The sequence below is a fragment of the Prenolepis imparis genome, unplaced genomic scaffold, assembly GCF_030444845.1.
Source record: "Prenolepis imparis isolate NDT839.2.m4 unplaced genomic scaffold, iyPreImpa1.0 SCAF_11, whole genome shotgun sequence".
NCBI classification, from domain to species: Eukaryota; Metazoa; Arthropoda; class Insecta; order Hymenoptera; family Formicidae; genus Prenolepis; species Prenolepis imparis.
In genome coordinates, this window is record NW_028141169.1 from 3,421,076 (window position 1) to 3,448,821 (window position 27,746).

A 27,746-nucleotide genomic window follows, 5' to 3' on the forward strand; every position below is an offset into this window, starting at 1 on the left:
AGACACACCCTCGGGTTATAACCGCGTAAATTGCCATAGTTTTGAAATAAATAAAGATAATTTATATCTTATGTTACGATGAATATTACGCGAGCGTATTGTATAACTCTCTCCGAGTTATTGTAATTTATGATTTCAATAATTATGCACCAATGATAGAACTTGAAACTAAATTAACATAATATCGTAGAATAGTGACAATTATATATTGTTTGATCTTTTTATAATTATTAAATATTCTGTTTTAGTCAGATGCAGAAATAATTGCTGTTTATTAAATACTTGTGATCATAATTCGCAAATTGTAATAAGATAAATGTTACATAAAGATATTTCTTAAATTTATTGTTAATGAAAATCGTTAAGCAAACTTTATTCTCGATTCCTCTAAAGGAAATCGCGTATCCTGTTCATGCGACGATTGTCAATTTCCGTTGATCGTTCGACAGATTCGGAATCTGATTATCTCCCCCACAGATTGGGGTATATTTGGAAAATTTCCGTGAATTAATCTATCCCTCTGTTTTCTAGCCCTTTCTGGTCATTTCAAAAAAATATACAGAAATACCTAGATAGAGAATTATTTATTATTAGATATTTTATTAGATATTTAATAATATATTTTATATTAAATTAGATATCTTTACAAAACATGACGTTATTTTGCCGTTTCAATTATTTTGTTTTATATTAAATAAGATCAAAGTTTTTATATTTCAAAACTGTCAAAATGCTTGTGCCTTTAACAATTATTCATTAATCTTACATCCTAAGCGATTTAAACGTCAAATGCATATCGAGTGTAGTATTTCAGTGACCTCGCCCTTTTCTCAAAAATTTCTAAAAATTTTAACATACATATACATATTAAAAAAATTAAGAGAGATATTATCTAATTTGTAATTTAGATAAATTCTTTGATTTTTTCGAAAATCTTATAGCGTTTTTCACTGGGAGAACTAGTGCGCACTGACAATGAGTGCACATAAAGGTTATTACACACAATTTCACAATGATATAAGTAATTAAAAAAGTAAAATAATTCATAGTAAGAGCTATTATTATTATTGTTCAATATGAGTAATGATAATAATAGCTTTTACTATTAATTATTTTACTTTTTTAATTACTTATATCATTGTGAAATTGTATGTGATAATCTTTATGTGCACTCAGTGCGCACTAGTTCTCCCAGTGAAAAACGCTATTATATAATTATATATTGTTTTTACACGCGTGTAATCTTTTTATATGTACTAGTCGCGTCGACGAAATAATACTTGCTTCGTGTAACCATTCGAATCGACGATATTTGCAAATGTTTGCAAGACTCGAAGAGACTGGCTGTTATTGATCAGGAAGAAGGTTCGAAGCCGGGAGCAGCTGAGCTACCCTTGTCCTTTCCCTGCGTTTCGAGACTGTGCGCGCACGTGGCCGTCGCGCCCCATTCATAACAACCCCCAGCAAACACCCTAAGACCGCCCTAACCGGAGCACAGCTGTTGCTATGGGAGACATGTCGGTACCTTATTAAGACAGTTCGATAGAATTCCCTTCTTAACGAGTTTTATCGGCCAATTGTAGCGGCACAGGATCGTTTATTGCTTGTGCAATGCTTTCGCGTAGAACTTAATTACTTTAGACTATTCTAATGAAAATGCAAGATTTTGTGACGCAGAGGGAGAATTTTTAAACTATTTTAAATTTAAATTAGCTTTTAAATGAATGCAAGATCCATTTGCATGTCTATGTTCATTCATAATAATATAAGGAGTTCTCCAATTTATTATTAAAATTATGCTACATCTCTTGAAATTACGTTCCTTTTCAATGCGGTTTATCATAACATATTTTATTTAAAGATATATATTTTCTTTTTGTTACAGATCTTTCGAAAAATCGCTTCAGTGAGTTACCGGAGGAAGTCACGGAATTTCCATTCCTCGAGAAGCTGCACCTTTACCATAATGCCATAAGAATAATCCCGGAAACCGTCGTAATGCTCCAATCCCTGAACTACCTCGATCTTAGGTTTGTACACTTATGTATATATGTCTATCTATATTGACGTCTGTGCGATATGATCTATATATATCTACATCCTGTAAGATATGACGGACTAGTGTCGATAATTACATTAGAAGACTGTATCTTGCTCTATATGTAGCATGAAATATAGTTGAAAATTTACAATATTTTAAAGAATCGTCAAAAGTAATTTATTTTTTCGATTTAAAGAAATTTTAATGCAAAAAACGCATAATTTTACTAATTTTTAGCAAATATATATATAATATTTAAGAAAGACTTCCAAAAAATATTCCAAAGATCGTTAATAATAATTTTAAAAAATGACATCAAAGTAAATCGATTGAATCTATTATTCGTTCTAAAGAATGGTAATGTCCAGGCGAAGTTTTTATTTAAAAAAAAACAATGTGTCCTGACGTCTCTATAGTCGAAATCAATTGACGTCACTACCTCGAGAGATATGCAGGCTACCCCTCCAGACCTTGCTAGTCGCGCACAATAGATTAGCATCTCTGCCAGATGAACTGGGCAGGATGACAGCGTTGGCAGAACTGGACGCAGGTTGCAACGAAATCACGAGCCTTCCACCTCGAATAGGCGACCTTGCGCGGCTCCGGTCTCTAGACTTGAGGAGCAACTTGTTGGTGCACCTGCCTATAGGTAGGCCCGCCTTTTTAATAGGATTGCGACACATATAGCAAATGCATTTATATTACGATCGGATCAACGATTAAGAAACGATTGTATCAATTTGTATGAAGAAATAGATCTTGCAAAAAAAAAACTTGCTTGCAAGTATAATTCTCGGTAAATTAAATCTTATAAAATTAATGCACTGAATTGATATATGTATAGATATAAATCAGTTCTAAGTAAATTGTTTATTTATTTATTTATTAAATGAGATAAGAAAATTAATTCTAAATGAAAAAGGAAATCTAGAATCTAAAATTATTTTTAACGAAGATAATTGTCGGAGGATTTGACAAGAAATTCAATTAGATTCTTAAAACGTATTTTTACGTAGAACTGACGTACCTGAGGCTCGTGAAGCTGGATATTAGCGGCAATCGAATATCTGTGCTTCCGAACGAGATGAGGAAGATGAAGGGATTGGTGGATTTCAGATTGTCCGACAATCCGCTGACCTCGCCGCCTGCCTCGGTGAGCATTCGTAAACGATTCATTTCATCATTCATTTTCACTTAATAGAGAGAGTCTGATATTTTTCTCGACGCGCACTCGCACCTACGCTCTTTCCTCAGACCGACATATTTTAATAACCCGTAAATGATATTACTTCATCCGTTGAATGTGTCGTTTCCTTTATTCGTAGACTCTTATATCCTACGGAATTGATTACGAAACGGTTCGCCTCTCGTATATTTTATTCGAGACTTTATTTGAATTCTCAAATCAATATCACGAGAACATTCAATATCGTCTTGTTGATAGGAAGGAAAATAAAAGGAACTAAAATATTGGGAAGAAATATTCTTTTCTTAGAATATCGATTCTAACCGTTGGTCGTTCTTACTCCCGGTTTCAGCTATGCATTCGCGGGCGAACGCACATTTTCAAGTACTTGGAGAGGCAGGCAGCGAAACACGAGAGAGCCAGAGGTGGTCGAACGCGGCGAGCACCTTTGGACGCGAGGGGTCACGTGACGCTGGACACGAGGTCGCATCGGCGACACAACGTTGACAGCGGGTACAGCACGAGCGATGGCGTCGACAAGCGTTGGTCCCAGGAAATCCACAGCGCGGTTAGTTTCGCCGTCGTTCTCGTGGCCTTTTCGCTATCGCTCCATCTCCTGCACACGCTCAGCAGCCGTCTCGCTAAGCTATTCGGCGAGTCTGTCGCCGAATCGCCCGCGGATCTTTGATCCGAAATAATGGGTCATATGAATAAACCGGAGCACATTAACGCTTCTGCTTTTATTTCGCGAGGAAAATTTCGAAATAAGATCTGACTTAAACATTCTTCTTTTGTTTATCAATGAAAATAAATGGAAAACACCAACGAAGATATTATAGCATTTACTTTTATACGTAGTTGAAAGAATTGAATTATTAAAATAATTAATTTTGTATATAAAAGACGTACCTACATATACATATATAGGTAAATGTGCTGTAAAATACGAGACAAATATTTTACGATGACAATAAAATATGATATACTTTTGCTTTATATTCTTGCTGTAGAAAAAGTGCTTCTGCTTCGTAGACACTTGTTTTGACCATAAGGATAATTATTTATCTATATGATTTATTATCCATTTATTCATATGACTTCTTAGAATTATAATAAAAGAATTATGTAGACTTTTTGTAAGTTCTTGTGCAAATCTTGTATATAAATTGTTGTGTACAAAAAAAAATTTTTATCTCACAATCAGTAATCTCGCTTTCGATCTTCGATCGAACATTTTGTACAAAAGAGCGCACGAATAAAATTCTACTGGTACACAAGACGCACACCATTCACGATTTTGACATGCCTCCTATTTGGCCACCATTTGCGTGCAGGTGCACGACGGCGAAGTACGCGGCTTGTGGCGGCAGGAATGCTCACCGCTTTCGATAACGCTACCGCACGAGGTAGGCGTGAACGGGTCCTGCAGCGGCACGTCGACACCCAGCACAATTTCACCTGGGGAGCACACGTCTCTCGAAGATGAATTGGGCAAGGTAGGCTAATACCTAAGATTATCGTAAAAGAACCTTAACGATCGACCTTCCGATTGTTTCAAGATATTCAGTGAGAAATATGAGATGGTATTTTTTAAATTTTCTCTTACATCGACGAATTTTTTTATCGATTATGGCAATAATTGCCATTTGAATATAAAATCCTCTTTTCTTTATTTCTTACATCTAACAAATAAAAATATTGATCAATATATTTGTTAAACGATTTATTTATATGAGAGAGGGATGCAGAATTAATTTAAAAATTATATATCTCTTCAGGCAATTAGATTTTCTTAAAAATTATCCGTGATAGAAAAGTGAGATTTCTAAATGTAAGATAATAATACGATATCAATATTCTGATAATTAGATTTTAGTTGAAAAATCAGATCATATATCTATAGTTATCATAGACATATTATTGTGCTACATCACTAACTAGAGCAATGTGCTTAAGAATATTAGACCGTATTACAGAATCTAGAAGATGACATGGACGCTATATTTAGCTGTCGAATAGATCTCAAGTCAAGAGCCACGGCAATGATGGTCGTCTCGACAAGCCGTTGTTGGCTGTCGCTCAAATCTCATTACAAGACCTTGACCTGATAAAACATCACGTTATCAATGTTTTAAAATTACAGATATTATTACAGCGTAATGCATCAGTAATAATATATTAGCATGTGTAATATGTGTAAATCTGATGTATCCGAAATCACAATTTCTCATTATTTTCATCAATTTCATATTGTTTTTTGCACATATAAAAAAATTTTTTTTTACATTAATTCACTTTGAAATTTATAATAGAGTTAATTAAAAAATAAAAAATTCTAAAATAGCAACATATGTAACATTAAAAACTGGTTGAGAATGTTTTTTTTTATTTTGAGATTGAAAAAAATTAAAGAGATAAATTGAAAAATGTTTGAAAGTTTAATAACTATTTTTTAATTCGTTTAATATTTTATTGTTAAGATATCTATTGTTGAAACTGAAAGTTTTACGTGAAATCTTTTGCAGGCGATGATACTACACGATCAACTGGAAAAGAGGAGATTAGAGAGGAGCACATCGGAGAACGGGGCAGACATTAGGAGACCGATGATCTCTGGCCTTCATCACACATCGATTACGCCACCGGGGTAAGTGAAACCTTTCGCTACGATGATTATCCGATCCGCGTGCTTTCCCTCCGTAATAAACGAACGCGTCCCTCTCTCTGTCGGTGTTTCCCATTGATATTGTGATACGAATTTGTCAGACACGGACACGGTAGTTTATATACGTATACTCTTGCATGCGTGCATGTGCATTATCGTGGCTGGCAATCCTTTTTTACAGCCATCTGGAATCCACGCATTTGACGAGTCAGTCGCAGCAGACATCGTCCGCACAATCGGTACACCCGCTTCAGACTGCGATGAATCCCGCCACTCTGGTGAACGGCGACGATAAGAGGCCATTGAATCACATACAAACATACAGGTAACTCTGCTTTGAGCCGTACAAAAGCTCTTGTCCGTCTGAGTTTATCTCATTCACATTACTACGTTTGCGTTACACTCATCTTACTCATCCAACCGTACTTAAAATCCTTCAGCAGACGCGTTCTAGTAGTGCTATGACGAGTCATATACGTTAAACAATTACAAGCAACGCTGCCGTATTCATTTTCTCAAACGTCCAGAGACTGGACATTTGATTATACTTTGATTAAAAATTATTTTTTATTTTTACTTTAAATTTTTGCAACTTAGAAAATTAAAGTGTTGTTATCATGCTTTCAATATTTCTTTTTATATATAGTTGTCTTGCTTTAATCATTTATCATAATCATATTCGCAAAGATCATCATATGATATTCATGAAAGTCATTATATCGTGTTCTCGAATGCAATAATGACGCATAAAGCTTCGAAATTATAAACTATCCTATCTCTTAGGGAGTACAAGGAAGCTCTGAAGCTGCAGAGAGCTAACGAAGGTCTAAGCGTATATAGACTTCGCGAACAGGTGACACCGCCAGGCAATGAGTCGCAAAACAACGACTCGACCGACTCGGGCAACAATAAGGAAACTATTGCCCTGACTGGTAAGCAAATCTTCAACGAGGACAACGCGTTAAAGAGGCCGGTACAGAAGGTCACCCCGTCGCGGATTAACTATCAAAACACGCCGATCATCAACGGCAGCAACAACGAGTACAACAACAAGACCGGAAAGTATTTCGAGCAACCTTACAAAAAGCCTAGCTCGCCCATCAAAACTTGCAGTAGCATCCTGTCTGTGAACACGAGTCCAGCGCACGCGCCGAGGCTGGTGAAAACCGCCGTTGGTTACGTAGAAGGTGACCATCTACAGTTATAAGTAAAACTATATAATATAGGATTATATATGATCACTGCTTTTAGAATCGCTTTTAAATAAAAATTACATTTATATAATGCATAAGAGCAATTTTACAAAAATGTAAAATTTCTCCTATGCATTCTACGCAGTGAAAGAAGACTTAATTTATACCAAATATACATAGTATGTCTATTTTTATTAGGCAACAAGAGTCCAAGCAAAAACGGTGGCAGTCCGAAATCTCCAAGATCCGTCACGTGGAACAGTAATTTGTCTGAAAAGTATTCTTTCACCATGAGAAGAGAATTCGAACGCGCCAAAGAGGAAGCTGATCTCATCGAACAACTACGACATGTAAGTATAACGAAATGCGGTAATTATAATATTATATATTATATATAACGGACAAGAAAGCATCATGTTTATTTTATAGCACATAGAGACGAGATTAAAAATGGCACTGCCGGAAGATCTCGCACCAGCATTAACGGACGGTGTTGTTCTTTGCCACCTGGCCAATCACGTCAGACCACGATCGGTTGCCAGTATACATGTTCCTTCTGCCGCTGTAGTAAGTATTTTTTTTTAGGATAATTCGTTATTTTTGTGATACACAATTTTGTTTGCCAATATGACATCAATGTTTTTTTTTACAGCCTAAGCTGACAATGGCGCGATGCAGGCGTAATGTCGACAACTTCCTCGAGGCGTGTCGAAAGATTGGCGTCGATGAGGTAAGAAATATCGTCAAAATCTTGTCAATTAGTTTCGAGAAAGTTTGTGCTTCTCTTTTGCTCAGGGTATATATCATTATGCATGAAACATGCTGTCATCGTTAGCTTACGTTACGGAACATATAGATCTAGTGGATACTTCTAAATCGAACGAATTATTCCGATATTTCTCTCTTCTATAAATAATGATGCGATACGAGAATCATGATAGGTAGTAATTATGTTATATAATCGATCATCGGAGTAAAATATAAAAATGAGACACAAAACAAAAAGTGTGAAAAAAACACTCTTTATAAAACACGATTACGACGATACTTCCATCGAAGTTGTTTTACTTAAACCCGACCTATCGGATCTGCTTGGTGAACAGTTGGACGAAAAAAAATTTATCGCACATCATTCGTAACCGAACGTCTGTGTACGTCGTAACTAACGCTTCGGCAATATAGCCGTCATTTCTCGATGATATTTCCAACAACTACTAGTCAGTCCCCGATTTTAATCTGATTATATATATATATGATCGAGTGTAAACCGTTTTTAAGAAAATGCTAAATGAAAAGACGGATGTATAGATGTTATATAAGAACATAAGACCATCAGGAAGAAGGGAAAAAAAAAAATTAGCGAAGAAGCTTTAGTTGCATGCGCCTAGATTCCAATCCGCTTTTGTGTCGCTTCTTCGGGGAACAGTCTGTATCTCAGGCTCTCGCCCTTCCTGCCAGCATCCGAATGTCTCATCAATTAACACTCATGGTTCTAACACTATCCTAAACTGTACAAATAATCCAAAATAATTTTCATTATCTTACATGAAATTTATTATATTGCTTATTTGCTTTCCCATTTTACCTCTCGATGTCCTTGAATTGCTTCCTTGTGATAGAACTTTTGATACAATTAAAGAATAAAAATTAATTACCTATCGATTTTTGACAAATATTAGAATAAAGATAATGGAATAAATAAAGCTATATAAACTCTATCAAAAGTTCTTTCGCACAAGCAAAGGTCTCCTTCACAATACGGTGATAAGTCACAGACGCTTATAATAATCGAAGAATGACTATTCCCCGAGGATGCTTTTTTTCTCATCGATACAAAAGTAGGACTTTTCTCAAAGAGAACAAAAATATCTTAAGGCCACGTGAGAAATGTTCTCGCAGTGCGGTGACGTAGAAACTGGGACTGAGTAGTATCGTTGTTGGTGTTGCAGGAGGCGTTGTTGGACGCGGACGCAATCATGGACGTGGGTTACATGGACGCGTACGGGCTGGAGGCTCTGGCGCGTCTCGTCACCGCTCTTCTCCTTGCTCGCGATGAGGGGGGGAGTGTCACCGAAAAACCGGCCGCAGGTTCACTCCGTACGATTCAGGACCGCGTTCTATCCGCGATGCTTCTCGCGACATTCCTATCCACCCTGGTTCTGCTCTATCTCTTCCCGCTCCCCGATTAGTAAGACAGTGACGAGAATGAAGAGCCGCCAGTGCGCGCGACAGAAACGAAGAAATGACTAGGAAGTTAATAAGGGGAGAAAGAGAGTGTGCCAGAACGGAAGAGAGATGACGATTCCCAGAAAAATTTTTTCATCTTCTTTTCGATTGACACAAACGCCGTTGTGTTGGTCTCACTTTTGATGATCGCATCGAAAACCTGAGAATCATCGTCTCGTTCGAACAACGATGCACGCGCGACACTTTCAATTTTTGTTTCGTGATTTGATACTTTTGGGGCGGCAATGTTCCATTACTTTCATCATCTGTTTGCATTTATATTTATTGAGATTCGGGAAAGTGTCGCAGTGAATTGGATTTCGACGTCGAGGATTGCCACAAGTGATATCTAACACAGATCTCTTTAGACGAAAAAAAAAAAGAAAAAAAAAGACAGAAATGATTCGGTGATGAATATGACATTTTTCTTTTGTGAGAAAAAAAAAACTAAACGATTGAATATTGAAAGTAGTTATCGTCGACGTCGAAACGCTCTGCGATTTTTTAAAATGTCTTTCAGAGCGTACACATCAAAGAGTGATTCGTGATCGCCGCGTCCAGGCGTTTTAAAAGATATCAGAATATATCTTTTCGTAGCTAGACCTCGGCAAAGTACTTAGTTCTCAATAATCGATTTATCACGATAGTAGTTTTAAAACAGGGTTGTTCGCTTTTTTCGACCTCCGCTTGCGTAAGTTTTTTCGCTCGAACGAGGAATCTCGTAGTCAGCGGAGAATTTTTGGAGATAGTTTTTAAGTATCGATATAGGCAGCTTCGTGAAATATTTAATCGACTAAGTATTACGTAAGTTTTCTTTCGAAAAGGGCCTTTATTTTTCATCGTAATAGTATATACTATTTGCACGCGAGAGTATCAACGAGAATCTTGAGAGACAACAATATTAGTTGCGAAACACGATTGTCTTAAGCAAAATTTTCTTTTACAGTCTCTCATTAGTTACCTTCGAGCTTACCTTGACGTAAAATCAAAGAGCGCAATCAAAGGCGAAGGCGCGCTCGCATATCATTTGGTTGTCTGAGTCTGTAAGTGTATCTTACAGAATGATTGGATCGTCGTTTGTGCGATCGTGCAAGCTAATTATATCATCGGCAGAACCGATGAAATGATATTTTGATAAAAAGCAGGATGAATGATGGTCAAAATCGGGAAAATGGTGGTGTGCAATACTTGTTCAAGAATTGTATAAATCGTATACATATTTAATTGTTCCGCATTCTCGGAAAGTATTCATTGCCTTCTATACGATGAAAGCCTCCGATTTACAATCGTCTTAGCTAGTATTGCGACATCAATCTTTGCATGTTTAATAAATGCCTGGGATCTGCGATTGTCTCTCAGGAAGAAACAAAAGCGAGCGGAAATGAAAGGATAGCTATCGATTGCCTTCGATGGTAGTATTTTTTTAAGATTCGACCAATGAACCGCCGCCTATATGGCTTTTTCAGGATTGGTGGGTCTGTGATAGGTAGCCTGCAAATATATTACAGGATTCACAAAAAGGTGCTAAGGGAATCTCTTTTTAGTTCGAGGATTTTCTATTTTGGTACGTAAGGTCTAACGAGAGATAGAATTTGAACGTTGAAAGATAATATGGTGATGTTTATATTTGTTTGTTGTAAGTTATAACTAGGGGTATATCGTTTTCTTTGCTCGTAATTTTAGAGTTTGACTGTCTTCTTCATACACGGTTATTTGACACAAAAATCAACGTTTTCATTTCGAAAAGGAGGAAACAAAATAGAGCACTCTTCAATACTTCACCGACCAAATAATTCGGTCGTAATCTAAGATACTTACAATTAGATCGAAGTTATTTTAATCTGGATTTATATTTTTGGAAAATTATCTTAAATCGAATTTTATGATCGCGCTAAGAATGTAACAATCAAAATTCTACAGGTGGGTATTGAAAATTGAAATATCGACTTTAATTTCCAATATATTTACACTCTTCCAAGTAAAAAAAATATAAAAATACCGATATAATTATCAAGGACACATTACTTGATCAAAGTGACTGCGATCTATGATATACTACGGTAGAGACACGGTGCCTGCTACCTGCCAATTTATTTTCATAAAAAAAAAAAAAAACGATAAGAACGTAGAGGGCATGTATCGTCTATATAATATATATATTTAATAACTTATACTACATATTGTTAAGAGAATGCGCTCTTCAGATTTGAGCAGTTGAGCCAGAGGTCTTCGTCGGAAAAAGGAGACTGAACAACAATATCGCAAATCCGACTGATTTATAGATATCAACAGTGCGTTTTTTAAATCTTATGTAGTCTCGGAATCTATCAACTATACAGTTCAAAATCGATTCTTTGATCGTAATCGTCGCAATATTTTATTTATATCCAAACAGTGCCAAATATCTTATTTTGAACCACGGCTTCTCCGTTTTTCCGACAAGATTTATGTGATTAGACAGATCTTAGTGCGAGGCAGCATCTCTATCGTTGCGAATAATTACTAGAGCCGAATTTCGAGAGCGCACAAGTGGAATTTTTTTAGAGAGGAGGAAATGATTCTTCGCGTAAAAGAGAGACGTAGAATTCTTTCATACGCATTTCATAAGTGGGCCTTATAACGGGTGACCACTCTATACTTTGAGACTATCTATATATATATAAGCGTATATATTTATACGTACCGTATCGCGAGTCGACACGCGTTTACTATAATAAGTATGCAGTATGCCAGTATGTATCTTTTAAGGATATGCAAAAAAAAAAACGAGCCGTATTTTCCATAATTTTTGCGACTACTCGAATTTAATCTACGATCTTGCCGGGGGATGCATGATTTTTCGGCGCGTATGCATTTTCCTTTGTAGTTTCGAGTGTGGGTTGCACTTTCTAGTCCACAATATCATTAGTTATATAAGTACCGAATATCCGCGTTCTAGTCAGTCTATTTTTCTTTTCGCATTTTTTTTCTCTGCAATTTTCCTCACAATCCGCTTCGAGTAGCTTTAGCATATTTCACTTGCGTTTTATAAACAATGCATTCTGCAGTAATATTTAATGTCGATTTAGTCAGTTTAAAGAATGTCGTCCTTTTGCTATTAAAACTGGAACGCTCGATTCATCTTTTTACAGTTTACTCTTATACCTCAATTTATCTTGTGCATTATTTTTTCCCTGAATATAATTTATTTACGCAGAATATATGTCGCACACATATATTTAATCTTTCAAACAGAGGTTTCTTTAAATTCTTTCGCTCGATTACCTTTTTGTTGCATTTATTGGTTGCTAATAATTATCGTTCGATTAATTAAAGTTCTTTTTCTTTCATATTCGTCCGTACGATAACAATTATATTATTTATATTCTAATATAGTAGATAAAAGATTAATATGCGCCGCGCAATAAACGATCAATAAAATAGGATTTTTTTAAAAATAACAATGACAGAGAAGTCTTAAACTGCAAATGTCAATTGCAGCTTAAATTGCATAGTTACCGGACAAATTACATTTCCGGGCGTTCCGAGTGTTAAATGTAATTAGGCGTTCGTTAATAACTTCCGCACCTACATCCAAAACGAGTGGATCGTCCATCGCGTCCATTATGGAATAACAAACATTTGTCACACAGATGACAGATCATTGGATATTCCATTATACGCTTAATCATCGATCATTACGATGAGTGCCTAATGATCCTTCGCGAGGACGCGAATATACGAATGGTCGCGACACGGCCACACATTATGTCAGTATTATTCACATTAGAATTGGAGGCGAGATATCGGAGTATTCTTAGCAATTTAAGACTGGATTCGAATTTAGCATACCGGTGTTTACTTCATTATTTATTGTCAATTGCTTAGCATGAGCGATCTATGATTGATCTACGTGATTATCCAAGAGAGATCGAAGGCTAAAGCTTTACATTCATAAACAACAGAAATTAATGTGTTATAAGTTGTATAGTAAATTGAGATAAAACAGTATGTCAATACATTGATATTTTGTAGAATGATAAAATTTTAATGATTAAAAATATCGAAAAAAATTGATCCGTTATAAACACACTTATTAGATTACATTTTGAGTGTTTTATAAATAAAAATTCTGTACACTGAATTTTGATTTGATGCAGTTGTAGTACTAGTCGAGAGTTAATCTCGTAGATCGTCGCATTGAAATTTTACCAATAGCTTTCGCTTTCACAAGAGGCTACATCACTATTAAGCATATCTAGGAATCAAGAAATGAGGGAAAGAGGAATGGAAGAAAGAGAGAACAAGCGAGAGAGATATGAAATCATTCCGTTGCGCGTTTAGCTTATATATATATAATTGTATAATTAATTTTTGTAAACTACGCGAAGAAGCTTATATATATTATGCAGATATATATATATAGAGATAGATATGTTATATGGAGACAGATATATAGTTCGTTGAAGCTAGTTCTTTTGCGGCGTTTCTCATCTTTTTTTTTTCTTTTTACGTTCTTTCGTTTTTCAACAAATATGTTAAAATATGTAAAGTATTTAAATTATTCGCTAATTTGATTAATCCACACTTGGTGCTTGGTATATATTTTTGTTCGTTGTTGTTTTCTGTAAGCTCCTCTTGTCTATTTATATACGTATCTATATTTATTCCGCGGCGTCTCGCTAAACGCCGCCTCGTACTTGCACGATCGATCGTGCCTGCTCACCGAGCTCAGACAATAATTCCTTTCTAAATAGAAATATGTAGCCTAAGCGCGGAGAGTCAGGATCGGTGAGCCCAGCATGATCGATTCGTTTCGATTCGGTCCTCGGTTCTCTAATGAAGCGCTCAGCATCAGCTGATCTTTGAAAAATGCATGCAAAACACATTTCTATCACTGCGATCGAATCGGGTATAATTTTCATCGCATTTTTCATCACGATCGTTCATGCAAAAAAATAGAGAATAAAAAATTTCTTATTAAAATATTAATATTGTAGATCTTTACGAAAATTACTTTCAAACGAATTATTAAATTCTCTTTAAACATGTTCGCTAATTTTTTGCCTAGATTTTTTTTAATTTCGCATTTTTAAGAAAGAAACTCGGAACATTTTTCACACATGCAATTGAAATTTAATATTATATTTTAAGTATAAAACAATAAAGATATATTTTAATTTCAGACAATTTATTTCGCTAAAGATCTATCTGTGCTACACAGTGAATAATGTAAGAATAGTTGAATATGAACTTTTAATAAAGCGTCAACAAATGTGTCTTAATGGAACACTGCCCACTTTAAACTGAAATAATGAAATTATACAGCCTGATTCGATCGTGATTAGAATCGAGCTACCGATGTAACGTGCGCATTTATCGAACGATTTGTATGTACAAATCCTCACAATGTTTTTCCCCGTTCTTTGTCTTTCATATTTAATTTATTTATATAAATTAATGTCATATATATATATACGGCATTCGTCCGCCATCCCTGACGCTTCGTTATTGCATTAGAGAAAACGGTCCTAGTGGCGAGACAATTGCATTTTTTCCTTCGAATTTCGATCGTCAAGAACTGAATCTCTTTTAATTGTCTCGCCACTCGGACGCTAATGATATCATCGACCTTGTTTTCCTCCTTTGAGGTATGCTCTGTAATGTTGATTGTATGGGTAAAGCATAATGATTGTAAAAAATACTCTATAGCCATTTATAATAAAATATATCCTTTTCTTAAATTGTGTTCTCGCTCGATTTAATGATAGGATACGTATATATTTCAAGGAGAGAATTTCGAACCTCGATTTATTTCTTAATTATATTTTTTACGTGGAATCTTTGCAAAACTTTGAAGATATCAATGTATATAATTTCTTTTAGAAAATGAATATTTATTTTAGAGAGGTAGTTTTTCTCTCTCTCTATTAAATTTGAATTTGTATACATATACCTTTCTAATCACGCGTTTTCAGTCTCTCCTTTGCTTCTATTTCACGAAAAATTCTTTATATCTTCATGTATACATATATTATTTGAGCTGTTTAATTAAATAACAAATTTCACCATTCAATTTTTAATATCGTTTAGATATCCGACGCGATTATTTTCACGAGTTGAACTGCCAACGCACATAGAGTAGAAGAAGACTTGCGGATCTACAGTTGCATTTTTAAGTGAAATACAAGTATACGCGCGCTCTCCCCAGTAAAACAGACTTACTAAAAACATGTGCATTCTTCTTGGTAATTTTTCAGAACCTCGTGTGCTGCGCCAGCGACGTCCTGGAAGGAGGTCGCGGGATTGTACGAGTCGCGGTTACCGTATCCGAGTTGCTAAGATTCCATCAGACACGCTCGCCACTGCAAACGTCCTCGAGCATGCCGAATCACGTGCCTGCTTAGCGCCAGACTATCTAATTCGCGAGATCATCTGGTGAGAGACCAGGAGTCGGTTTCCTCCCTCTCCAAGAAGAGGGAGAAAGACGAGGATAAGCCATGCGCTCGAAATACATCTGCTCCGAGACGAGGTAGACAAAAAGTGCACAATGATGACTCTTTCTTTCGAATCGAGACTGGACTGAAATTTGCTCGATCGCTTCCGTTTTCGACGTAAATGAAGCGTTTGCAGATCGACAAACTCGATACGCGAGCTGATTATTAATCGTTAACTGGTGAAGTAACATCATTTATATTGTTGATTATATTTCAAAACTACAAAAAAAGAATTGATAAGATGATTATCAAATTAATTAAACAAGAGCAAATTCAAGTTTTTTAAAATTAAACTAAAATGTCGTATTCTGAGAAGTTTAAAAATTTCAAATTACAATTTTTTCAATTTTACTTAACAGAGTAAACAGACTAATATTTAGATATGCATATTACATTAAATCAGTTAAGGATTAAAATCAAATACTAGAATTTAGATTTAATAGCGATACTTAATTAATAAATGTCAGGCGAATAAAGAGTTTTTGCGAACATATTTCTCAGATAACACAAACGTTTGAAAGACGTCTAAAGTCGTCTGAAAGACGTCGTGAAGATGTCTAAAAAAGATGCCAATTTTTTTTAGATATCCATCAAACATTTAAGAGACGTGCTAATATTTCGCAAATCTATTAGATATCTAAAGAATATAATGTTCATCCTTGTTGTTTCTCAAGTGTTTCTCAGATGTCTAAAAGACCGAGTTTTTTCGAGTCTCTAAAAAGCATCTTTTTGAATTTTTGTGTTATATGAATTGTTCCGAAGCTCGAGGATAATCCTTAGGATACAACGAGTCGATAGTCTCGATTGCGAAGTGATTCTTTATCGAACCGACAATAAGTCGCTTTGTCGCTATAACTTTTGCACGAGCGCTTCGTAGAATTGATGAATCGCTTTTAAACGATAAAAAAATATAAACGTCGAATAAGCGGTCGCGTATTTAAGCTAATCTATATGTGAAATAAATTCTTTTGTATTCCTTCGTACGATAAGCAACCTGTGTTAATATCGAGCGATAACGGGCTTTTCTCATCAAAAACTGCGCGCGAGCAAAATCGACAAAACTGTACGACGTAACGATAGACTGCAGTCAACCATGACACTTAATTAGGTATAACGAATTTTATATGGAGAAACGAGACCAGGCATACGATGATGCTTATTTTTGCTCGTAGTTACAGCTGAATCCTTAGAAGTCCCGGGACAGATACGGGACGGGCATTTTATAAAGTAGAAAGAGACGGACATATGGAATTAAGAGATATTAGATGTAGGACCTGTTGAGACTTGGGCTGTGTGTTCACTTAATCTTTAAGTTGAAAAAAATCCTAAAATTGAGAATTCTCAATTTTATAAATCAAAAATACAAAATATTTAAAGAATTAAAGAGTTTACAGTTTTATGTTCGACTTATACGTATTTGTATATGTATGAATTATGTAGACCTATATGTATTACTTATTTCGTTTTTTCAGAGAAAGTAGAGTGGACATTCAACCTTTTAAGACTCGATTTCGCTGGGCTGACAAAGATATTTGAGCTTTTGAATAGTGTAGTCCTGTAATCCGTGATCTAATATCTCGCATGCATGATGTCGCTAAAGCTGAGTTTATAGACTAGGCTGATAATCCGTAAATACGAGTATCCCAAAGACATGTTATATACGAATCTTCGATTTCTATCGCTTCATTGTCGTTACATGCCTTAAATGGAAATAGTGTTAAATGTAAACAAATTTTTGTTTCGAAATGTACGACGTTATCTCTCACGTATCAGTATCCTTAAGTACGTTCTATGCTTTCCGGCAACAAATTTTATATTATATTTGAATTCAGTTTAACAAATGAAAAATTTAATCCAGAAATGTATCCGTTTTCAATAAAAATTGAGATTGTCGCTTCAATTCGTGCAAGACATATCGATTTCGAATTTAGATCATCCTTAATTATATATTGCTTCTATTATTTAGCGTATGTTTTTTTTAAATATGTAATAAATGTAAGAACAAAAATCATGATACAGTGAAACGTGTACTTAGGGCTACTGATACTTGATATTCATGATTCGCGCGAAAGCGATTTCATCCCCTTATCTTATTTCCAAAGAATTGTCACGTGTCAAATACAGATCAAAGAAAAGATCGAAAATAAATCTCTGCGCAAGCAGACGGTAAGTAGTTAGGAACTTTCGAATATGTATCGGCGACTTCCAACGTCGATGGTAAACCGCGACTGGTTACCAACAAAAGTCAAGTATAGTTAGTGATGGTATGAAAAGGCCTAGGTGTTCAAGCTGGTATACGTTTTGTGATTTTAAATTCAGGGTGAATTGCATCCCGAAAAGGAGCTCAAGCAAGCAATTGTTTATTATAGATGTTTCGTCATATTCTGGACTGTGGGCTGCAATACAAATTAAAGAGTACGCGAAATTAATTAAATATTATTAATAATAATATTAAAGCTTCATAGTCAATTGATGGAAATTTGTATAATTTTCCTAGGCCAAGCAGAAAGTATTTATACTTTATTTCTTTTTACGAATGTTTTGCGAATAGTTAAGAACCGGAATCGTTAATTTGCGCGCGCGATCAATGTGAATAACCCCATTAGGTGCTAAGTCTAATATTATTAATTGTAATTGCCCTATATTATGATTCTTTTTAATTTCGATGTTAATGTGATTTCCCGTATGGATGTGAGGAAACGTGAAAGATCTCATATACCCTGATCGCGGAAGGAACGAAGAGAATTAAGAATGTCAATACGATGACTAAATCGGCGGACATGGATAACATTAATGTTCACATTTATTGTGCCAAAGATACATTTTTTTTATTTTCACTTTACGTTCGAGGACAAATTTTACTTCATTTCGAATAATTTTAGCAAGAATTAACATAATAAGTGCATTAAGATGTATAATTTGCGTACATTTCTTAATATTTCGAGTTTTTGCGAAATCTTTTTTTATGCCAAAATATGTATATAAAAAAGAGAATTTTTATTTTCTAATTCTAGCTTTTAATTTTCATTGGTTACCAAAACAAGATGCGTATAATATTTTTTTTTATATTATAAGAATAAAAAAATCCGGGATTTATTAGAATTTATTCCAAATAATCTGTATTATTCCTTGTACAGAATATCGATGCTATATTGCTTTTATGAATAAATATATACATATAAAGAGATCCTCGAATATTGTTACATAGTCGCAATTTTTAAGGAAACAAAAATGGATTGCTTTCTATGAAAATATTTCATTAAGATTTAAATTTATGCCAAAAGGGAAAAGTGGAATTGATTATTTATTTTTTCTTGCGTCGAATATTTTACTATAGATATTACGACACAATTGTCAGTGCAACTTTGAATGGTTAAAAGTACGAAATTACGATTGCGTTACAATGTAATATAGCTCTCGTCCTCGAATCATTAGATGTTACATATTCGCGCGTTTGCGACACAGAAAAGACGCGCTTTTCCTATTTCTAATTCATTCAAGATTCTTTTGATGATCGTAGTCACGTAGAGATTTGAAAAGCGACGTGTCACTGCGGAATTGTATTACTGTTACCTAGGTTAATTGTGTTCGTAGGATTTTGTGCTGGGCAACGTCTGCTCATTAAAAATCAGCGATATGAAACGCCTCGTTCAAAGAACAATATTATTAACGGACTTGTCACTCAGAGATCCCTTTCAGTTTTGCATTTTTATTATTTTTAAATCTTTCTAATTTTGAATCTATTATTGCATAAATGGCTTTTATTCTATATAATTAAAACATAATCTTATAGCAAAATTTTCAGGAACTGTCTTCTTTATAAATATATAAACTAAATGCTATTAATATTATATCATGCAAATTAACCAAATAATCGGATTATATTCAATTTGCATGGGCTTGTGAAAGGATTAAATTTATATGCACTATGTTAAGAAGTTTTTCCGCGTAAAAAAATTTGATGTTATGAATCATTCCGTCGCTTGATCGAGGTGTTTCAAATGATCGCTATGGCGAATTATTAAACGCACTACGTAATGTATTAAAATTAATAAATACTACGTATGAAATAAATCGAAGAGAATCACGTATCAAATATATGCATTTATATATATGCAACGATATTTTCACTGTTCTTCTTTTACTAAAGTTATCGTCCCAACTCCTTTCTTTTTTTTTTTTTTTTTTTTATCCAATACCTTTGCGGAACACATAAGTTTTTAATAATAATAATAAAATAAATATAATATATATATATATATATATATATATAATTAAATATATAAAATAATCAAATAAATTTAATAATTACATAAATAATATAAACTAAATATAATCACACAAATAATAATAAAATTTTTTATATTCTTTTACGTATTAAAAAAATCTATTCTATCTATAAAAAAGTCAATGTGTACCTAAATTACTACAACCAAAAAATCGTCTTTACCTTCATCTCACAATTCACAAAAGGCTCAATAATTATTTTTTCATTCGTTAAAAATTATCGAAACAAAATGCATCCCAGAACATACGTGAAGCATGCTATAAACTGTATCGGAGTCTCCTCATCAGAGCAGCCTCCGTCCAAAAGAGAGGAGTCGGTCCGTCAATTCTCGGCGCGGGCGGATCCCTATGGGCGGGGTTTCCATCTACATTCAACTCCATTTTGTACCACGAAGGCGGTCTGCAGGTTCTCATCACACCTTCCCCTCTATCCCACCTGGTATCACCTTGGGGCAGCGTGGTGAGCGATCGACCTCCTCGAAGTGGAGGGAACGTGGTGGCGCACATTGCCGGCCAGGAGTTCGCGATACGCGTGTGCCGCGCGCGCTTACGGCTTCGCTCTCGCTTCTCCAACTGTCAAGCCGATTGTACGCGAGACCAGGAAATATTAGTGACGGTTGTTATACGGAATAATCAGTCATCGATTAAATTCAACACATTGAAACGTGACAGAACTCAAAAAGTTAATAAACAAGTGTATGTGATACACGTTGCAGCGTGAATAATTGGTTCAAGGAGAATCAGCGTGCTCTGAGATACATGGATGTAACATCTACATGGGATCCTAGAAGTGCAATGAGACAGAAACGCTTGGGTGATAATAGATTCCAATTTTTTTGAAAATGACACCATAATGTTGATGCGGAGTTTGCGGATTTAATCAAACGCATAATGGTATATTTATTTCGTTGCGCAAGTAATCGAGTTAGAGGAAGAATCAGTATGATTCACTTGGTTATGATAAGCACATGGACTTTTCATCAAAGTCATCAGAGTTTTTACAATCTGAGAAAAGCGATATTAAATTAAATATGCAGTACACAAGTATGAGGAATTTTTTCGACAAAGAATTAGTACTTATGCTTTCAATCTCATATAATTGCAATTAAATCTTGTGTGCAAAGTGTCCCGTGTTTTTGTGAAAATCTTTGCTAAAGTTATGAAATTTTGAACAGTTCTGAAGATTGAGATTTTTTTTGGATCTTCTGTCATAAAACAATCGAAGTATCGTCAGCTGATCTTTCCACTCCGAAAATAATCGCGTAAAGAGCACAACTTTCTTCGTAAACTCGATTCGTAAACAAAACAAGAAGTGACCAGAAGGGTGCATGTAAATCATGAAAGAGTTCATTGATCTTTCCATGCAAGGAAAACACAAAAGGTGCGTGCGTGAGCGAGTGTTTACGAGCCCGACAAGAGCAATTTTCGCGCGACACGTGCGGTTTGTCAGTCTGCGATGATACGCGCTTCTGATAACGATCAACGCGATAACATGCCGGCCAATGAAATCGATAATACGCGACTGGATGATCTGATAGTCTCGCGTCGAGAAGGATACTTGAAACGACGACGCTTATTCTCGGCCGGAAACGGAAGTACGACACGACCGTCGATCATCGATCGAGTTTACTGAATTATAAACAAGAGACTCTTTGACGTCACGAATCGCGGGGAAAATATTGGTGCGACGTAGAAGATGCGATCGCCAGACACTCGAAGATAATCGATCGCCAGACACTCGAAGATAATCGATCTCCAGATCACGGAAAGTGAAAAGTGTAATATAAGATAACATCGATCGTGATACGTAATCGTTGTATCTGCTACTTGTAAAAAATCAGTTAAAAAGTCGAGTTATCGTCAAATTCCCAGAGAGATTGTGCGACGAACTGATGACAGTCTATTATCTAAGCTAACAATAAATGCGCATCTGCGATTTATGTTACGGATAAGGAAACGAAAGCAGATTTTTTCGTACAGTGTTAAGTTAACGTGAGTGCGACGAGCTCGAACGGAATACTTTTCACAAAAAAGTGTCGACGGAAATCGAAATTGAATTGCCATTGACTTTTCGCGAGGTTCGAGAAAAACCGCTGAAACGTTCTTCGAAAAAAATTAAAAATAAAATTATAAGTGCGAGACGACGTATAACGAAGTATTGGAAATTTTGTCCAACTATAGAAAATTAAATATTCTCACAAAATATATCACGCTGAGTATTATATATTAAGTGTCATCGGACTCTAGTATCAACAAAGTTACGTGGACGAAAGTGCAAAAAAATCGGCAGTTTTCTTAATATAATAAGCGAATAATACTCAGTTTGTGTGTCGTTAACGAGACTCGCGTGAACAAAAATGCGGACGACAACGTCAACGACGAAGACGACACGATTTCGGTGCCTATGAGAGGACGTGAGGTGTCCCGAGTCCTCCCCCCTGTCGAGAATTGTGCGACTATCGACGATGGATCTCAGCACGACGCCCAGAAGAGCCACGGACGGTGTCGGTGACATACAAAAGACTAGAGTGGCGAAAAGTGTCTTCAGCATCCGCAGTCTCGTCGACGTCGAGGAAGCGGAACTACCCGCGCAGGACGAGAATTCCCCAAGTTAGTCTCTACTTAATCTCATTTAGAATTAATCATAATCCGCTGCACACACACATCGGTGGAAATAAGCATGATGTATGTTAAACATACAGAAATGAAATATTTTTGATAAATATTGATATATTTATCCACATAAAAAATTTTTATTACGAAGTTTCTCAAAGGGAAATGGTTTTATTATCTTAGATATATTTTTAACGAAAATGTATCGGCTTTTCTATTTCTAACGCTGATTATCAAACATCTTTATATCGTAAGTTATTATTTCTTTTAATTTTTATTCTTTTTTTTCAAAGAACAAGTTTATCGCGCATAGTTATTTCGAAGAGTGAGAAAAAGATTAATAATCGTAATACCTGTCATTATATAATACAAATGTAAAATCAGATACCAACTACAAAGAATACATGTAATGTGTAACAATGAGTCATATATTTTAAATCTGTTACATATGCGAAATTATGTGTGAGGAGAAAAAAAAGAATAATTGCAAATTGCAAATAAGGATATTGTTAAATGTATTTTGAACGGAACGAGGATTTTATTTATACTTCCTACATATGAATAAACGAATATGCTATGACACGTGACAGGTATATCATATTTCAAGGCAAATCTAAATCTGATAGGCAAGTTAATTATCGAGTTGATTAAGTTGGAAGCGTAATTATTAGCATGATCTATGTAATTTATCGTCGCATAAAAAATCCATTCTACGAGTTAATTACATGGTGGTATGAAATCCTTATTTAGGACATATCGGAGTAATTTGAATGACAAGTCTCGTATAATATACATACATGCATATATGTTTACTCGAGATGTAATGCTTGTAATCGTGAAAAAAATCCAGATTTTTAATGTATAAAATATAATATTAAATAGAGAGAAGTGTAATATAATATTTATAAATAGATAGTAAAATAACTTAATATGATATTTATAAAACGAAAATTTCATTGTCGATTTTTGTAAAGTTTTTAAATAATTTACAAATAATTGAGATTTTTCAAAAAAATATATATATTAGATTATATTAGATTATAATTAAAATTTTTCGCGCGTATAATAATATATCTTAGACATTAGTTTGCAGAAACGCGCGAATATTTTCATTAAGTTCCGTGGAAAGAGAAACATTGAGAAACAAAAGCAAGATCGATCGTGACACCAGGCTTTCAATAGGATGATCAGTTACCTCTCTTCGATCAAAACCGCACGACATTCCGGGGGGCTTGAGAAATCCCGGCCCCGGAGGTTTACTTTTTCCCCACGAGTGCCTTTTGTGTCAGAGATTCAGCAAAAACCGGCCGCTCTTGTAAGATCGGCGGAGTTAATTAAGGCGCATTTAAAATCGGTAAGATCGCGATAAGATGACGATTAACTCGAAATTAGTCCGCCCCATGGATCTAGCAAAAACTGTATCGCTGTCGTTATTGCTGACACGTATCGATGGTGTAGATAAATACGCGATTGGGACGATGCCCAATTAAAGATCCGGAGCGTAGAGCGAATTGTTACATCACCATCAGAGTTCATTCTCTCTTTCTCTCGTGAAAACCGCAAAAAAATCTCAGGAAAACAGGACTGATATTCTCACCCTTCCCTCCTTTTCTTGTCCTCTGTTCGATGCTATTTTATTCTTATCTCTCCTGTCTATGTTAAACGCCGATCTTTATGTTAACAAATAAATAAAATTACTACAGTGTCTAATAACAAATTGTAGGCAATATTAAAATCTAAAATCTATAACCCGTATTATGAGCTCGCATCTATCTCTAGGTGTATCTCTAAAGTTAGAGATGCCTCTAAAGTTAGAAAGGCCCGTATTATGAGCTCACATCTAGAAATAGAGATGTGAGGGCCTTTTTAACTTTAGAGGCACCTCTAACTTTAAGGGTTGGCCGGAAAAGTCCAGTGAGTGGAAAAAACCATGGTAAATTCCGGTTTTTACCGTCTCGGACTTTCTTTATCCAATGGAATAAACTCTGGCAAAAACTATAAAAATGATTACATTAAAATATATTTATATAATTTTATGAAAAAATATGCGTTTGCTTTAATTAATAAATCATATTAATCACTATGATTAAAAAAAATAAGAGAAATATAAAATCCTCTTTAATTCAAATTAATATATGAGATACATTTTCTTAAACTTTAAAGATATAAAAATTTTTTAATTTATTTTATTGTTTTTATTAGAAAGTACCAGTTTTTGCCGGTTTTTTCCCGGAAAATACCGGTTTTTACCACTGGCATGGACTTTATCCAAAAAATGTGGATATTTGCCAACCCTGCTAACTTTAGAAATACATCTAGAGATAGAGATCTTTATCTCTAAAAATAAATATAGTATGTCTATAAATTGATATTTTCGATATCTCGATATTATCGCAATGTCGTAAGAGTTTGTAGCATCTATACAACGACGAGAAAAGTCCGAGCGCGATGCAATAAGCTAACGGAAAAGCTACATATCGGCCTAGTTGGCCGATATGCAAAATATGTGCCGGGCAGCGATAACGCGCATTGCTCGACTCTCTTACAGTGGCGAATAAATAGCGAATTAACATTTAGTCGTCGGCTGATAAAGCGAAACGAGCTCGCGCGATAACGGAATCTCATTCTCCCCGCGACTCTATGAACTATCGGCTTGTTATCGGGTAATTAACAAGATAGCACGTGGATTAACGAATTACACATAACGTATTCAAGATCAGTAATATTATAATAATTTTCACGAAGGCATCAAGCGACAGATATTATTTCGATTCAATAATTAATTCAGAAATTAGAAGATAAAGACTTTATTAATATAACAATTTAAACTATATATTTATATATTGATTTTTAATTAATTTTTGCTTCGATTGTGTATTTTATACATTTTTATATAACTATGACATTCTTTATTTATTTAAAAGGCCGAAATGCGGACGCGTTACTGCTTATTTTGTGTTACTTTTAGACGACGAGTCGTTAATTTTCAACGCATTTCCGTGTACAGTTGCAAACGACTCGTCATACATCGGTCTGATCAAGTTTACGAGATACGTAAAAGGAATTATATTATGAACAAGCACGTGGCTATAGATAAGCGTATAAAATAAGAATTGTTAATAATGTAATGTAATCGGAAGACGGGCACATAATTGTTGTATCTTAAAAAAATCGTTCAAAGAGAAGTGAAGAAGTTGTATCCAAATCTATTGGTGTGCCAAGACATATTTTCATATTAAAAAAAAAAAAATTAATATATCTTACATATATTTTTGTCCAAGGATTCATATACGCAAAAAGAAATATATCGAAGCTATAATAGTATATTCAACATCGTGTATTTCCCGATATAGTTATCGTAACTTATTGTTGAAATAATTTCCGCATATAATTTTTCGGCTTATTTTTTGTCGCCAACGTTCAAAAAGAGAAGAGAACAAAAATATTATTATCGCCACATTAATGCCGCGCTGGTATTATTAACGTACTCTCCAGCGTATTTTGTAGGTGAATATTTAAAAGTGAATATATATATATATATATATGTGTGTGTGTGTGTATATAAATAATTACCCGTGTGCATAGATAAGCGGACTAAACTAGTTGGCTATACCGTAGTATAGTGAGTGAAAATGTATTTTTAAAGTTACCTTTACTTAAGTAATTACCATCGAAGTCGATAAAAAATATTTTTCCTAAGCTAATGATTCGAGTTATTCACGATAGGTGAAGGATATTATTATATTTTTATGGAAATACTTCGTTCATTTATTATGTTATTATTCACAATATTATTCACAATATAGAAGCTATGCAATTTTTTTTAAATTTCGTATGATCGATAATCGTCTCATAATTAAACCTTCGTATAATGTGAAATGATATATATTTTTGCAAAACTGTTATATAATTTAAACAAAGCAAATTTTTCTAAATTTTATCGAGATTATTAATTTAAAATGTCATTTAAAATTGGCATTTTTATTTTCCCTATTTTCTATATTTTTTTCTTATCAGAAAATTAATTATCGAAATATAGAATACGACTTGAAGGACTTGAAATGCTCGTAGCTGCATTCATAGTTAGCCTGAAATTACAAATGTTGGCTTCTTCTATTTAATGACAAAAGTGTCTAGAAGAGTGAGATGGCATGTGCACGAGCTGGTTTATCGCCGCCATATTACGAGATCCGGACTGGTCGATTAAACGCTATAAATGGCTATGACAGAAGGTGTAATAGAATTGGGGTAACTCCGGGCCAATGGCGTTCTGCGATTAGGGGTGGTTGTTCGTGCTCGATTGGCTTTCATGGAGGGTTGATGTTCCCCGGAGGTAAGCTACGTCTTTATCCTCCCATCGATTCCCGTTATCCCATTACAGAAACGACCCACCCCCGCGTTTAAAATTTCATCGTCCTGGAAACGTTACAATCCCGTGTGCTTACTAATTCTCTATTCAAATTAGTGACTCTATAATTGCATGGAATTATGAAACTTTTATCGTCAATGGATACGCCAATAATTTCCTGTTTAATACCTCAAAAGTTACAATGTATTCGCAAAAAAATACGAGCATTTATCTTTCTATGTGACAGAATAACGATATGTATATCACTGAATTTTTTCATTTCGTTAATTTTACTTGTTAGCTAAAAAAAATTACAAAATTTTCAAAAATAATTAATAAAATATGTTTTCTTGACATATAATTTATAATTCCTAAAAAATGTAAGAGAATTATCTACTAGATAAGAACAAATAAAAAATGATAACACTTGTTACCTGATGTATAATGTAATAAACTTGTTTACTAAAATTAGATATGTTTTAAATGTAAAAATATATATAATATACAATGTTAAATAACTCAGCAAATGCGAATAATGTCATCTAAAGATATAATCATCAATGGTTTATAAAAGCAATCTATGGCGCTCGAGTTAAATTTGCAAGTTGATTTGAAGAAGATAATTGAGACATGTCTGATAAACTCATCGGAGTACTTTTCATAAAATTGATATACAATTTAATATAAACATTATAAGAAAAATAAATTGTG

At 34.6% G+C, this 27,746-nt stretch overlaps 2 protein-coding genes across 5 annotated transcripts in view; both read left to right on the forward strand.

Moving 5' to 3' along the window:
- Positions 1-19,878, forward strand: part of Lrch (Leucine-rich-repeats and calponin homology domain protein) — a 46,258-nt gene extending 26,380 nt beyond the window's left edge. The window contains exons 2-14 of one of the 4 annotated variants that reach the window (XR_014426354.1): positions 1,886-2,030; positions 2,458-2,690; positions 3,058-3,194; positions 3,580-3,795; positions 4,562-4,723; positions 5,753-5,874; positions 6,074-6,217; positions 6,676-7,079; positions 7,284-7,435; positions 7,515-7,652; positions 7,738-7,815; positions 15,551-15,822; positions 17,260-19,878. Coding sequence is in view for 3 of the 4 variants with exons in the window: in XM_083049088.1 (XP_082905214.1) it covers positions 1,886-2,030; positions 2,458-2,690; positions 3,058-3,194; positions 3,580-3,795; positions 4,562-4,723; positions 5,753-5,874; positions 6,074-6,217; positions 6,676-7,079; positions 7,284-7,435; positions 7,515-7,652; positions 7,738-7,815; positions 9,035-9,274 (2,171 nt within the window). In the remaining variant the exon portion in view is untranslated. Of the gene's footprint in view, positions 1-1,885; positions 2,031-2,457; positions 2,691-3,057; positions 3,195-3,579; positions 3,796-4,561; positions 4,724-5,752; positions 5,875-6,073; positions 6,218-6,675; positions 7,080-7,283; positions 7,436-7,514; positions 7,653-7,737; positions 7,816-9,034; positions 11,495-15,550 lie in introns of those variants that run through there. The other 3 variants (XM_083049090.1, XM_083049088.1, XM_083049091.1) reach the window with 3 other exon arrangements.
- Positions 19,879-20,559: 681 nt separating this feature from the next.
- Positions 20,560-27,746, forward strand: part of LOC145942405 (aristaless-related homeobox protein) — a 120,676-nt gene continuing 113,489 nt past the window's right edge. The window contains exon 1 of the mRNA XM_083049087.1: positions 20,560-22,684. Within this exon, the coding sequence (XP_082905213.1) occupies positions 22,540-22,684 (145 nt within the window). The 5' untranslated portion in view covers positions 20,560-22,539. The remainder of the gene's footprint in view (positions 22,685-27,746) is intronic.